Below are 14,118 nucleotides of genomic sequence, written 5' to 3'. Positions count from 1 at the left end.
CTTCAGCTGAAACTTGGACTGTTTTACCTTCTGAGAATGCCGACTGTTCGACCCTGTACATGCGTCCCCCCCCCACCCCAGTTTATCGTGAAGGTGTTCTTTGTGAACCGTTTTCTGTATTGCACTGATAATTCAGAGGGAAAACAATTATGGAAGCGCATATATATATATATATATGTGACTTCCCAATGCAAACCGATAAAAGGGCTCAGTCTGTTTGTTGCTTTAACCTGTGAAACATTAGGAGATGTGGGCAGACTGCATGTGTTTATTGGACAAATAATCTGTTGTTGATGCACATGCAGCCAAACTGGAGCAGTTTTAGCTAACAGCACTTACGTACATTTGTGTCCTGATTATTAATGTGAGAGCAAACCCCCTTTAGAGTAAATTCCCCTTTAAGCCTTAATAGAACTGCTGAGCAGTTAGTGACCATGATTACCATGTCCGTACCATTAAGACTAATAAGGACGTAGCTGTCTAGATGGGATGTATTTCTTGATAAACGTACCGATAGAGACCCATAGGATAGAGCTGAGCAGTATGACAATGCTTCCCCTTAAATCATAGCATTAGCATAAACTAAGTGCCATCTACATTCTGTAAAGATTATATATTTTTATTTCACCAACTCTCATCTCATTTGAGGCAGGTTTAATAAGTATTAAAAGACACTGTAAACGAAGCGCTCGTGAGAGTGTAAGGTTACAGAATGTGCATCAAATCTTTGTGATCTCTCATTTCATGAGCATAAACAGTGCTCGCTCTTTATTGGAGTTGACGGTATATTAGGACATATAATTTGTGGTTGTCTAGAGCTTTTATTGGGTTTGATCTATCCAGATGCCCAGTTCTATAGTCGCTGTGCTGGTGTGGTCATCTTTGTCTCCTATTTGTTGTAACTGATTGTAGAAGGAACTGATTTCGTCTTTGTCGTTTTGCTGGTCCTTTTCCTTTCTCAGAAAAAAAAAAAATGCTAAATATGGATGTGCATGATGTCTCAGCTGCATATATCAGAGCCTTCTTGTTATATCATTTATATTTTGTAACCTGTATTTCTGTACGTGTTTTTAAAATACATATATATATTTAAATTCTCAGTGCTAATGCAGTGTCCTCAATTTATTAGGAGGTTATGAGGAAAGCTCTACTACTGTTCACAGAGTATAAAAAGAACTGGAGTATAAAATATGACACACATGACAGAAATATACAACTCACATTCATTAATCTTGTAAAAAAGAACTGCTGAGTTTGGGTTCAAAACAGCTGGATTTGCTGGCTTCTGAATGTCTCAAAGTCCTCAGGGATTGTATCTGGAGAAAAAAAAAAAGAATACAATATACAAATACATCTGATTTATTAATTCTCGCCTCAGATGTGACTGAATTTTGTATGCTCGTAATATATTTAATTTAGATAAAAGACAAAAATGAGCAGGTCCAGATGAGGTGATTCTGTGCTGACTTCAAGAGAAGTTTTCATCTATATGAAGTTCAAAGAAAATCTATTTGGAAGTGGATCGTGAAAAGCGAGGCCACCGGAAGAAGATGGATTGTGAAATGATTACTTTCTGTCATAAATCTGGAATAACATGCTCGAGTGAATCATGCTAAAAGACCTGGAATGTGTATTAATAAAACAGAATATAAATAGAATTTCCATTTCATCATAAGTTGTTTTCAGCAGATCTGGGAGTACTATACTTCTGTTGGCAGCTTGAAGTACATTATATAAACAAAACTACTGGGACACCTGACCATTATGCCAACAAAGAGTTTTGTTTTCTAAATACATATGTTGCATCCAAATTCACCTACTTATACTATGCCCTGAAAGTATGTACTCTTTTTGTAAAGAAGTACACACTTTTGAGTATGTAGCAAAATAGTATAGCTTTGGGAAATATTACTTCTTCATAACTCTGTTTTTAACATGTCTGCATAATGATGCATTTAAAAGCTAATGAACAAACATATCATTATAAAAGATTACAATGTTGCTGCAGATGAAATATAATGTGGATAACAAAATAAATACTTTTTCATCAGGTTAGACACTGATTATTTATCACTCAAACCCCTTTCTCTACCTGTCCATCCTTCTCGCATATACACCGTGTTTGTAGTTTTTTTTTTTAACACTTTTTATGAGTGTTTGTAGTTCTAATCGAATCTTTGTCAAACATGCAATGTGTTGTGGTTAATATTTGCCTGAGATATGACTATTTGAAAATCTGGAATCTGAGGGTGCAAAAAATTTAAATATTGAGAAAATCACCTGTAAAGTTGTCCGAATTAAGTCCTTAGCAATACATATTACTAATCAAAAATTAAGTTTTGATATATTTACGGTAGGAAATTTACAAAATATCCTCATGGAACATGACCTTTACTTAATATCCTAAAGATTTTTGGCATAAAAGAAAAATAGATAATTTTGACCCATACAATGTATTGTTGGCTATTGCTACAAATATACCCCTGCTACTTATGACTGCTTTTGTGCTCCAGGGTCACATATGGAGTTGCAGTGGCAACAGCTTACACTCTTCTGGGAAGCTTTCCACAAGTTTCTGACGAGAAGGCCTGGTTTGTTCTAGTTCATCGCAAAGGTGTTCAGTGGGGTTGAGGTCAGTTGGGTCTGTGTGGGCCAGTCAAGGTCTTCCACACCAACATCATCCAAGCACGTCTTTGTGGTCCTTGCTTTGTGCACGGGGGCATATCATCATCTGAAATGTCTTAGTATGCTACAGAACCAAGATTTCCCTATGGACGTAAGGAGCCTAGTCCAATCCCTAAAAAACAGCCAACAAACTATACCTCTCCACCAAACTTTACAGTCAGCACAATGTAGTCAGGCAGGTGACATTCAGCTGGCATCGGCCAAACCCATCTGACTGCTAAACAGAGAAGTGTAATTCATCACTCATCAGAAAGGTTTCCACTGCTCCAGAATCCAGTGGTGGTGCGTTTTACACCACTCTATCTGATGCTTGGTGATGTGATGCTTGCATGCAGCTGCTCTGCCACTGAAATCCGTTACATTAAGCTCCCACCATACAGTTTTTGTGGTGAGTTTGTAACACTTCAGCTATGGAAGCAGCATATGCACTCTTTGACCCTGCTCTGCAACTTCGCATGGTCTTCTGCTTCATGGCTGAGTTTCTGCCTTTCCTAAATGCTTCTACTTTCCAATAATCCCACTTACAGTTGACCGTGGAATATCTAGCAGGGGTGAAATTTCACAAACTGGCTTATCACAATGGTGGCATACTGAGCTTGAATTTACTGAACTCTTCAGAATGACCCATTTTTTCCACAAATGTTTATAAATACAGACTGCATAGCTAGGTGATTCATTTTATAAATCTGTGGAAACGGGTCTGATTGAAACGGTACGTCTCCCAATAATTTTGTCCATATAGTGTATTTTCAAATGAGCCAAAATAAATGAACACACACGGCCGAGGAAGTGTAGAACTTTGTGAATGTTGGGAGTTCATATTACATGAAAATTTGTAGGCCTGACACTAAGCCCTTTGAGTGAGTGTACACTTGTTTCCATTTTTAATGTATGCAAAAGGTATTTCATTAAAAGAACTGACCGTTGCATCTGTAGCGCAGGTTAGCCCAGATGATGTTCTCCTGGGAGAAGCAAAATACTCCCAGTCTGCCTCCTCTCATGGTTGTGTCGATGATAATTCCTGTGTCTGCTACCATTTGCTGACCTTCATAGAACCGAACCCTGTATGCAAGATATGCAGAGTGTTTACCTAAACATGCATAGAACAATATTGCTATTACAGGATGATTTGCAGATGAAACATCATCCAATCTGATTCTACCTGATGTAACCTTCTTGGGGTCTGTGCTGTAGGAACCAGCGGTAGGAGGTCTTGTCTTTCCAGCCAACATTTCTGGAATCTTTCCACAAGAGTTTCACCTGGTTTGTCGAGTCACCTGTGTGCCAGAGTGAATTCCGCAGGTATTCTCCAGGTCCCGTGTTGGATTTCACTGCCTACCAACAAAATACAGAAACAAGTACCATATTAAACATAAGAAATTAAATAAGTTGTTACTCTGTAATTAAAGAATCCAGATCACACCTTCAGCTGGATGCCAGGCTCAGCTACAGCTCGGAATGGATTGGCTTGCCAATATATCTGCTCCACTTGCTTCCACATCACCACATAGAAGCTGGAGCTGTCCTGATAGCCAAAGATAAAGCCTGCGTAGTCATCATCCGTCTCAGTATTCACATGAAATGTCCCTTCAAAGTCCACACCATTGAATGCCGTGTAGCCTGTTAGAGTAACCAGAAGGAAACATTTTGTTTTAGTTTCCATCACCCTGTTTTATGCGCATTTTGAAGTATCACATCAGAAACAAGTTTCAAATTTCAAATTTCTGAAAAAAATTAATACATTTTGACACTTCAAGTGGTTTTTGGTATGTGTGATAAAGAGTTAATGTGAATAATGAGAGATGGAAGTGTGTTTGCAAAATAAATTCCTCCATGCACATCAAAAAAGTCATGCAACTTTGTTCTTCGGGAAAGCATAACCTGACGAACTAGTACTAAAATACTAAAATAAAAAAATACTAAAGTACTAGTAAAAATACTTGTGTATGATGGCCCCCCAGAACTGTCTTACAGGACTGCGTTCCCAAAAAGCAGGAGGCATCCACCTCCGAAAGAAATGACAGCCTTTCATTGTGTTTCATCTGCTCTGTCTAATTTATTATATATGAAAATTATTATATTCAGTGTTATTATACTCTACTTTTCTTACTGATATTTAGTGCCAGTTTATCAGAAAGTGACAATTTTGTTCTCTTGGATGGAAACAAATGTTTTATGCAATATTTCAATTTTGCACACAAGATAAATTCACAACTTTGGATGGAAACCCAGCTATAGTCTTTTACCTACTGCCAGTCCAGGATCACTGTTCATGGTCTGAACAATCTCTCTTCCCTGTTAAAAAAGATGAGCATTCCTTGGTAAGGTTTATACTGTGAGAACTTTGGGTGCAAAATCTCCATGAGGCAGAAAGAAACGGACAGACCTGATTGAGCACCACCCAGTTTGGATCAATCTGCGCATCTCCTTCTGGATCCAGAACCACAGTCTGATAGGTTCTGAAGTCGGTGAGAGTCACCTCAGAGTTCTCAGGACAAACATCAATGATGTCACTATATGTGTCATTGTCAAAGTCATTCTCACAGACGTTGCCAATCCCATCACCTAAAAACCAAAAGTCAAGAAAATGAAGCGGATGACTGATTTGACAAGTCAACAAGATTAGAAAATGACTAAAGATCAGTTTCCTAGCTAAAAAGATCAAATTAGATCCAAATGAATTTCCATGCTGGTTAGGAGTTGGTCAAGATGGTTGATGGGGACACCAGAATTCCATATTCCAAATCACTGCATGAGCTGGTCTTTTGAACGGGACATTATTTTATTAAGATATTAAGAATAATGAGATTAATATCAACAGTTTGATGTAAAGTGAGGTTTCCTGACCATCTAAGTCCTCCTGCAGTGGGTTTGGAACCAGGCGGCAGTTGTCCGGACCGGGTGGAAGGAGATCGGGAATGCCATCATTGTCATCATCATCATCACATTCATCTCCAATGCCATCCTTGTCCGTGTCCAGCTGGGAGCTGTTGATAACTGCAGGACAGTTGTCTCGAGAGTCCTGATGCCCATCTCCATCACTGATGATAGAAACCAAAGCATCATTACTCATTATGGGGTGTGACCCATGAAAATTACCAATTGGAGTGATGTAATACCTGTCTTTGTTGGTGTCACAAGGATCGCCAATCAAGTCATTATCCACATCCATCTGTGGCAGAAAGAAGGAGAATCATGAATTATGTTATGCCTCAATTTCTAAGTTTGATTCCACCTCCATCACCTTCAGAGTTAGAGAGTGTATAGGGTGTTAATCAGACCTGATCAGGGTTGCGGACGTAGGGACAGCTGTCACACGCATCACCAACATTATCACCGTCTCTATCTTTCTGGTCACGGTTTGGAACCTTTTTGCAATTATCTTTATCGTTTTTGATTCCTGGAAGGCAAACAAAACATCTCAGTTTGACCAATGCAAATCTTCATATCACCATAATGAAGCAAACATCTTAAGTCTTACCATCCCCATCAATGTCATCATCACATTCATCACCCTGACCATCGCTATCGGTGTCCTTCTGGTCATTGTTTTTTACCAGGCGGCAATTATCACAAGCATCTCCATAATCATCCTGATCAATGTTCTTCTGATTGACGTTGGGGACGAGCACACAGTTGTCCTATCAGAGAAGTAATTGGTAAGAATTTCATGAGTAAGAATACCAGTAGACACAATTAACCGTTAGAAATTTTGTACTATCGTCTCTATCGCGGTTACAAGCTCACGTGACGTTGCTGTGCTACGTGGTCACAAAAACATCCCATCTCTGCAAGCATCCTTATAAACATCTGGGCAGCTCTTAAAGTGACAGCAGTCTAATATTGTGGCTGTCTGTCATTCATGTTAATCAAACATTCCATTAGAGAGTCCTTGTCATTATTTTCATTCAAAAAGAATGCAAAAAAATGGCTTGTAGAGAGCCAAACTTGTGGGCACTAATGCTTTTATGTGTATACTTAAATATTATATCATTTTTATATAAATTGTATTTATTAACCATAATGTGTTGTATGCAATTTTTTTTTTTTTTTTTTTTTTTTTTTTGTGATTTTGTACTTGTGATTATTTTTAAAGGTTGCCTTGTTTAAATCTGGCTGGGGGACTACCGATGAAAATTAGCACTTTTGAGCTAACTCGGGTACATTTACATTGTTTTAATGTTTATTAATGTACATTGTCCCCTTTCAAAATAAATAAATAAATAAATAAAATAAATAACAACAAAAGACTGAAAATCTCTCACTGCTCTTGACTAAATCACTTTTGTAACTTTAATAAGAAGAAATATATATTTAATTTACAATGTGAAGAATAGGCAGTGTTTTTATTCATTTGATTACTTTATACAATGTATAAAGCATTTCTTAATTAATTTCTTTACTCTTTCTTTTAATTCCTATTTAATGTAAGTAGTTTCTTACTCTTATGTAATAGCTGACTGTTTACTTGTCTTCAGTGATTTTTTTTAGGCTAGTACCTAGTATTAGTTTTTGTAATATATTGACACTGATGACAAGAATTATGAAATTTCTATGATATCAAAAATGTTGATATCTTAAAGACCTTATTTTAAGCAAAAATAATTATATTGTGATATATATCATTACAGTGAAATAAGTGGTAGGGAGCAACCTTCTAAGATTTCCTTCCAAGACCATTTTTTCCACACATATGGTATATAGAGAAGACAAGGAAAAGGAGTTGAGTCTCCTGTGCACTTCACATTCAGGATTTTGATTACTTATATATGGTGATATTATAACACTGCCTTTAATTAAGGTGATGTTTAGACCTCTGACCTCTGTGTTTAGTATCCCATCTCCATCTGCATCATCATCACATGCATCACCGATGTTATCCTTGTCTGCATCCTCTTGGCCAGAGTTTGGAACGGTGAGGCAATTGTCCTAGAAAACCATTTTATTGAGATCTCACCACTGAGATAATGTTTTAGTACTTTTTAATCTTTAATACTAGTTTTTATGTTTTACCTTTGCACAGTTTCTTTCCAAACATTCCAGTTTTTCATCAGGGAAGCCATCAATATCAGTGTCCGTTCCACATAAGTATCCATTCCCAGCCCATCCAACTCCACACTAAAGCAGATTATATCAGTTTGACCATGTAGACCATGTGTTTCATGTGTGAAATACTGTATGATCATTGACTCACTGCGCATTCAATCTGTCCATCACGGTGAACAATGCATTCTGCACTAGCATGGCAAGGATTGGGCTGACCATTACCACAGGCCCGCTCAGCTTTGCAGCCTTTCACCTGATCCCCAACAAAACCAGTCATGCAGTGGCCACAGCGAAAAGAGCCCTGCCATGGACACACAATGACTCACATAAACAAGGAGAATGGAAAGAATGATGATCCAGCTGACTGATATGAATCCATTTCTCAAATGTCGTAGACCATTTTATTTAGGGGAAGTCGTGGCCTAGTTGTTAGAGAGTTTGACTCCTAATCCTAAGGTTGTGGGTTCGAGTCTCGGGCCGGCAATACCACGACTGAGGTGCCCTTGAAGAAAGGCACTGAACCCCCAACTGCTCCCTGGGCGCCGCAGAATAAATGGCTGCCCACTGCTCCGGGTGTGTGTTATCAGTGTGTGTGTGTGTTCACTGCTGTGTGTGTGCACTTTGGATGGGTTAAATGTAGAGCATGAATTCTGAGTATGGGTCACCATACTTGGCTGTACACACCTTCATGGTGTGTTGATCCAACATAATATCAAATCTGTCTTGGTCCTTTTTTTGTTATCTTACACAGTTATGTTCACAGTTTTAAGGATAAGGGCATATAACACAAGCTAGCATCTAAGGCTGATTTTAAGTTATCTAAATTAACTAGTTTTATTCAAGCCAAAATATTCCTTAATATGACCTCATTCGGTTATAAAAGCCATTTTAGGGTAAGGTAAAAATAGCTCCTTGAGGTAACTAACTACTGGCAGAAGTCCCTTTTTACAGTGTATCAGAACAGAACCATTTTTGGTTTGTGAACCAGAACAGATGGTGCTCTGATTCTGCGACTAACAGACCATAATGCATCACTCACTGGTGTGTTGATACAGTTGGAGTTCTCCACGCAGCCTCCATTTGAGTTCTCACACTCATTAATGTCTTTGCACACCTGCATATAAGAATTTACATTAAATTTCAAAAATTTTATCCATTGATTGCTTGTATTTGAATTAAAAGATTCCCATTTAAAAGTGATACCTGTTTATTGGCAGATGCATAGGCAAGTCCCACCCCCTGCACCTGGGGGCCCATGTACCCAGCAGGACAGGGGCCACATCGAAAACCAGGTGATGTGTTAATGCATCTCACCCCCATGTGACATGGCATTACAGAACACTGTACACAGCAAAGTAACAGTAGAGAACAAAAATCTTAGTCCACAGTAAAGTACAATTTTCCATAGTCCATTTCTACAATAAGTACCTTTGCAACTATCAATACATGTCAATTAACTCTCATTAAACTATTACCAGACTAATAGTTGCCTATAGTTGCATATAGTTAATAGAATGTTTAAAGTGGATTATCAAAATAAAGTGTTAATGTTAGTGCTGATAGCCTTGTGGGCAGCGCGCTGACATACAGTGCCTATGTGCTATGGGTGTCCAGATTTCGAATCCCAAATGGAGGACCTTATTATTTCCCTGCTTCCTTCAAGGGCATAGGTGATGCTCACTTCTGACTGGAGTTCACCCTAATTCATCTCAGACAGCCCACTCACCTCATCAACATCTGTACAGTGAGTTCCATCTCCTGTCATGCCCTCTGGACACGGACCACACTTCGCACCGCTGGGGGTCATTATGCATTCCACACCAAGATGGCAGGGGTTGGGAACACATGACGGCTCAATAGGATCTACTGGTCTCATGCCTAGCGGGACATGAGAGGAAAAAATATGCAACTTGTAGCAGATACACTCTCAGTTATGAATATAATGCAATCATAAGCTTAGAATTCCTCACCGCAGGCTTCACACTCCATAACTGTGTTCTTCAGGAAAACAATTTCCTGTATCTATAAAGCAAAGAGTTCAGTATTATGCAAAAATGTATAAGAACCAAACTGTGCTTTAGGTCTTTAACAGGCTGGAATGTTATGAAAATATATTTATGTGTGAGTGGATAGCAGAAGTTTTATGCAAGGTAATTTCACCCGAGAACATGCAATGACATCCTCTTTCATATTTTTCAGTATTTTAGATGATTTACCTGTTGTTTCAGCAGTTCTTTGATTTCAGCAAGCTCCTGGTTTGTGCCTTTAATCTGTTTGATAATCTCTCCATCTGTAGTAACAATGTAATATCTCAAAGATGATTTATAGCAACATGTTGAGTTCCCCTCACCATTTAATTCAAGTCAAGAATTTCAGCAATAATGTATTCAGATTTGTTCTGTTTACAGCTATCTAATGGCTTAGAATACAGAGCACTGAAGCACTTTTATGATACATTTTTATTATTATTTTTGGATCACTTTTTTTCTTATGCAGTGAATATTCATTTTTGGGTGAACTTTCCCTTTAAGACTGTATGAACTGTAAACTACATACATACAACAGGATGGTTTCATGATTAATGCATATAAACCTAAGCTCAAAATATAATGACTTTTCCTGCAGCCCCTGTGGATGATTTTTTTTTTTTTTTTTTTTTTGCATCTGACATTATATCAGTCAGGAAATGTATTAGAGTAATTTGCCAAGAACTCACTCACTTCGATTGTTTATGCTTTGTGTTTGAATAGCAAAGCCCAGTCCAAGTATGTTGCCGTGGCAACGGCTAATGTTGGATCCTGTTTTCTGTGTTTAGGCATGACCATAACATGTTATCCAAACAGCATGCTTCATTTTGATTAATTTCATGGGTGAACATGTTGTTATGACAGCAGATAAACTGTTGCAGCTGTGATTTATGAAGCTGGTTTCATGAGCCACAGGAGTAGTAACACTAGAATTATCAAATCAACGCCAGTGCATTTCTTTCTTAGCTCCAGAGCTGCGGTTAGGGTCCCAGTAAGGCTCAGGTTTAGCTTTTCCCCACTAATTATTGTGGTCAAATTAAATAAAAAATAAAAATAAAAAAATAAAAAATCCAAGTTCTAAATGTAAGAGGAGGGTCTTCTGTCAGAGGTTCCCCTCCCCAGAGGGCAGTCCAGACAAACAGAAGGGAAGTGTGCTCTTTCCATTAGCGGCATCAGTGTTTTCCTTATGCATTCCATAAGCTCAGTTTATCAGTTATTCATCTTCCCTGGTGGCCCACTTAAAATGTTGGTCTTTATACTGCAACTGCATAGAACGTAAATGTTCTCTTCAGCAGTGTTACGTGTTTTAAAACATACCAAAATCTGCCCACATGACAGGTTCTCATCTTACACGACAAATAGTATCTGTTAAAAGATTCTTAGCTTAAACCTTTCTAAGAGCTTAGTAAAAAAAAAAATTGAATAAAAATCAAGTTGTACATTAAATATAATCCAGAAAATATAAATATGAATATTCTCTCTGGAACAATCTTGCAGTGCACTTTAGAAATGAGTTTTAGTTTGACCAATAATAATCTGTTTGAGTGTGTATGGTATCCTTTCTGTAAAGCACTTTCTAGTGAAGATGTTAATAAACTTAATCAACGAAAGTCCTCCGTTCTAATTTATATTTTTAAAGTCCTGGATATGTACAAGAAGTCAGAAGTCAACTCACCTCTGGATACTCCTTGAGCAGAAACCAGAGCGCCGTGCAGATAAAAGCTGCAGCTGAACAGAAGAGTCCACAGCATGCTGAGTGAGGGGAGAGCTTCTGAGCGTCTGTGTCTCTTCTGCTTTTATACCACGTCACTGACGTCATCTGCAGTCTGGCTGTTCACAGATCACACCTTTCACAAGGTTCACGTGTAACAGTCTTGAATTGTAATCACACACACACACACACACACACACACACACACACACACACAAACACAAAACAACAGACACACAAACATACATGTAAACAATGTAAGTAAATAGAGCCAAACATTAAACACTGTTTCATAAGTATAGCCAGAAGGGGTTTGTTAACATGATCTAAGCGTGAAAATCACTTAAACATTTCTGCATTTTGACAACATAACACATAAAACCCTAAAATGACCAAAAAAAAAAAAAAGACAAGAACAACATTACAACTCGAATATTACACCTTTGAAAACAGGGGAAGAAATGTGATTTTTAAAAAAGTTATAAAAGTGCCTTACACATTTTAGAATAATAGTGGAGTCATAAAAAACATATAATTATGTATAGAAATGTGTATTTCATTTTGGCTTCTTCAAAGTAGCAACTTTTTGTGTAGATTCCAGCTCTGCACAGTCCAGTCACTGTCTCAACCGGCTTCATGAGGTGCATCCTGGGATGCTTTTTAAACAACACTGAGGTTTCCATGCATAATGAACACTTTTTGGCTGCTTGTCCTGCACTATTCAGCCCATTTGTAAAAAAAAAAAAAAAAAAAAAGTTCCTATAGGAATTTATGTATATTTGTCTGCAAAACAGATTTAAAGCATAATCCAACAGGTCGCATTTCTAGGGTCACAAGAAACAAATTCCGTCCATACTTTTGGCTGCTAGTGTATAGTTTGATTCCAGTAGGCCTAATTAAATATTACGTTTTTTATTATAGAAAAGTTTTAGTGCTGCCAAAAATGATTTTGCTTTGTTTATTTCCCCATTAAAAATAAATCATATTTATTTAGGATAATATTACAGCACTATATAATGTCTGATCTTGCAAAACTCTATTTGTATTCAGTCCAGAACTCTTACATCATAGATGTTCTCTACACTTTTGGGTTGGTGTGTTCAATGTAGAGAGTCTTGCTTGCTGATAATTGCATCCACAGACGTGGGTTGAATTCCAGCTTGCAGACCCCAGAGCTAACTCGCCTCTCTCACCATGAGCTCTTCTGGGAAAACAAACACAAAAGTCTCAGTCTGGTGGTTTTCAGCATTTTTGGAAATGACACAGGGACGAAAACTAAACAGCTAAAAGTTTTCCTCAGAAGGTCTTTTGTTTTTTATTTTTTCTATTTATAGGAAAATGCACGTTGATGTTCTGAGAATTAAAAGGATTCTCTGGGGGGTTTTTTAAGTTATTTTTCATGCAAGGGTGTCCATTTAAAATGCATCTTTTTATTTAAAAACCTCATGCACAGGAATGAAGTGGTCATTGTTCCTGGGTCATGAGCTCTTCTGGGGACGAGGTGAAAGGTCAGCAACGGCTCAAAGGCAAGCAAACAAACGTGTGCTCACAAATCATCAGTCTTCATTTACAGAGATCACTAATTACTTTAAAAGATGTTTCAAGTTAAATCTAATTGGCTTAAAATTTAACAGATCTTCATTTGATACTTCAAGAACATACAGTATCAAACACAAATTTAGCATATAGTAAATCAGGTTATGTCCTGATAACTTAAAATTTCAGTGTCATCTTATTTTTTTAATAGCTGCTTGGTTAAAAAATAATAATATTGTCAAACCATACTGTATAGTGAAGGCAGATTAAGTTGAACTTAAGTTGGTTTATGATGGTAAATTTAAGACTTTTTAAAGACCTTTTTAAGACCAAGTCAAGTTTTTAAAGCCTAAATGTAGCTAGTCCACTGGCAGAATCCCACTGTAAAAACACACTCTGTATATTGTGATAACATGCCCCAATAGCCCCAATACTGCATAATATGAACACTTTTGTGTAGAACAAAGATGTAAATCTGAATTTACTGCATAATGCACAATTTAGTTATTTTAGATATTATAATAATTATTGGACATATAATCATTTAACATGCATTTAAACCTCAGATCTTCTTTTGATACTATGCTGCAAATATGTTGGTCACTATATTAATAATTATGTTAAACACACAAAAAGAGGAAAATGTAATGTAGAAAAACATTTTCATATAGTTTTAACTAATGTGTAGTTAATTTTTATTCTTGTATTCTTTAGAATTATACCCTTCTAGTGTTATAGTTTCCTTTTTTATACGAAAATCATTAAAAAGTTCTTAACTGAAGCACCAAACTTGACGCTCCATACGCGAGTGTGTTCACATCAAATAGCCGCCAGGGGGCGCCCGGTTTGTGCGGCAGTGTAGAATCATAGATTAATATTATTGACTTTGATTTTATTTATAAATTGATTTTGCATAGAGAAACATCATTATGACTGGAGATTTAACATAAATGCATTATAAACTAACGTAAACCAGCCTATTTATTGGTTGTTTCTCTACGTAAGTTCACTCTACCTGCGGTTTATAGCCTATAGCGCAGACGCAAATGATTAATACTGACAAGTAATTTAGATTACTGCCTGTGGCAATCATATAAACACAAGCTGTTTACA

General features: G+C 37.3%; 1 protein-coding gene across 1 annotated transcript; it reads right to left on the bottom strand.

The window, feature by feature from the left end:
- Positions 1-1,104: 1,104 nt before the first annotated feature.
- On the bottom strand, positions 1,105-11,587 carry LOC109070866 (thrombospondin-4-like). The gene is made up of 19 exons (XM_042734564.1): positions 11,434-11,587; positions 9,948-10,021; positions 9,702-9,753; positions 9,458-9,609; positions 8,935-9,072; positions 8,771-8,845; positions 7,880-8,032; positions 7,699-7,803; positions 7,507-7,614; positions 6,167-6,326; positions 5,967-6,085; positions 5,805-5,857; positions 5,533-5,726; positions 5,072-5,250; positions 4,932-4,980; positions 4,109-4,305; positions 3,848-4,020; positions 3,608-3,747; positions 1,105-1,316 (listed from the first exon to the last, which is right to left on the bottom strand). Exons 1-19 carry the CDS (start codon positions 11,507-11,509, stop codon positions 1,261-1,263), a joined length of 2,253 nt encoding a protein of 750 aa, XP_042590498.1. The 5' UTR covers positions 11,510-11,587; the 3' UTR covers positions 1,105-1,260.
- Positions 11,588-14,118: the final 2,531 nt, after the last annotated feature.

Source organism: Cyprinus carpio, chromosome B11, assembly GCF_018340385.1.
Source record: "Cyprinus carpio isolate SPL01 chromosome B11, ASM1834038v1, whole genome shotgun sequence".
In the NCBI taxonomy this organism is placed as follows: Eukaryota; Metazoa; Chordata; class Actinopteri; order Cypriniformes; family Cyprinidae; genus Cyprinus; species Cyprinus carpio.
Note: the sequence above shows the minus strand (reverse complement) of the source record. Positions and strands in the feature narration are given on the sequence as shown.

Excerpts from the sequence above, each read along its gene's own strand:
- LOC109070866 (XM_042734564.1), bottom strand. The coding sequence starts at position 11,509 with ATGCTGTGGACTCTTCTGTTCAGCTGCAGCTTTTATCTGCACGGCGCT. Across the intron at positions 5,858-5,966 it reads ACGTCCGCAACCCTGATCAG|ATGGATGTGGATAATGACTT; the intron begins GTCTGATTAACA and ends TTTCTGCCACAG. Across the intron at positions 4,981-5,071 it reads ACTGGGTGGTGCTCAATCAG|GGAAGAGAGATTGTTCAGAC; the intron begins GTCTGTCCGTTT and ends CTTTTTTAACAG.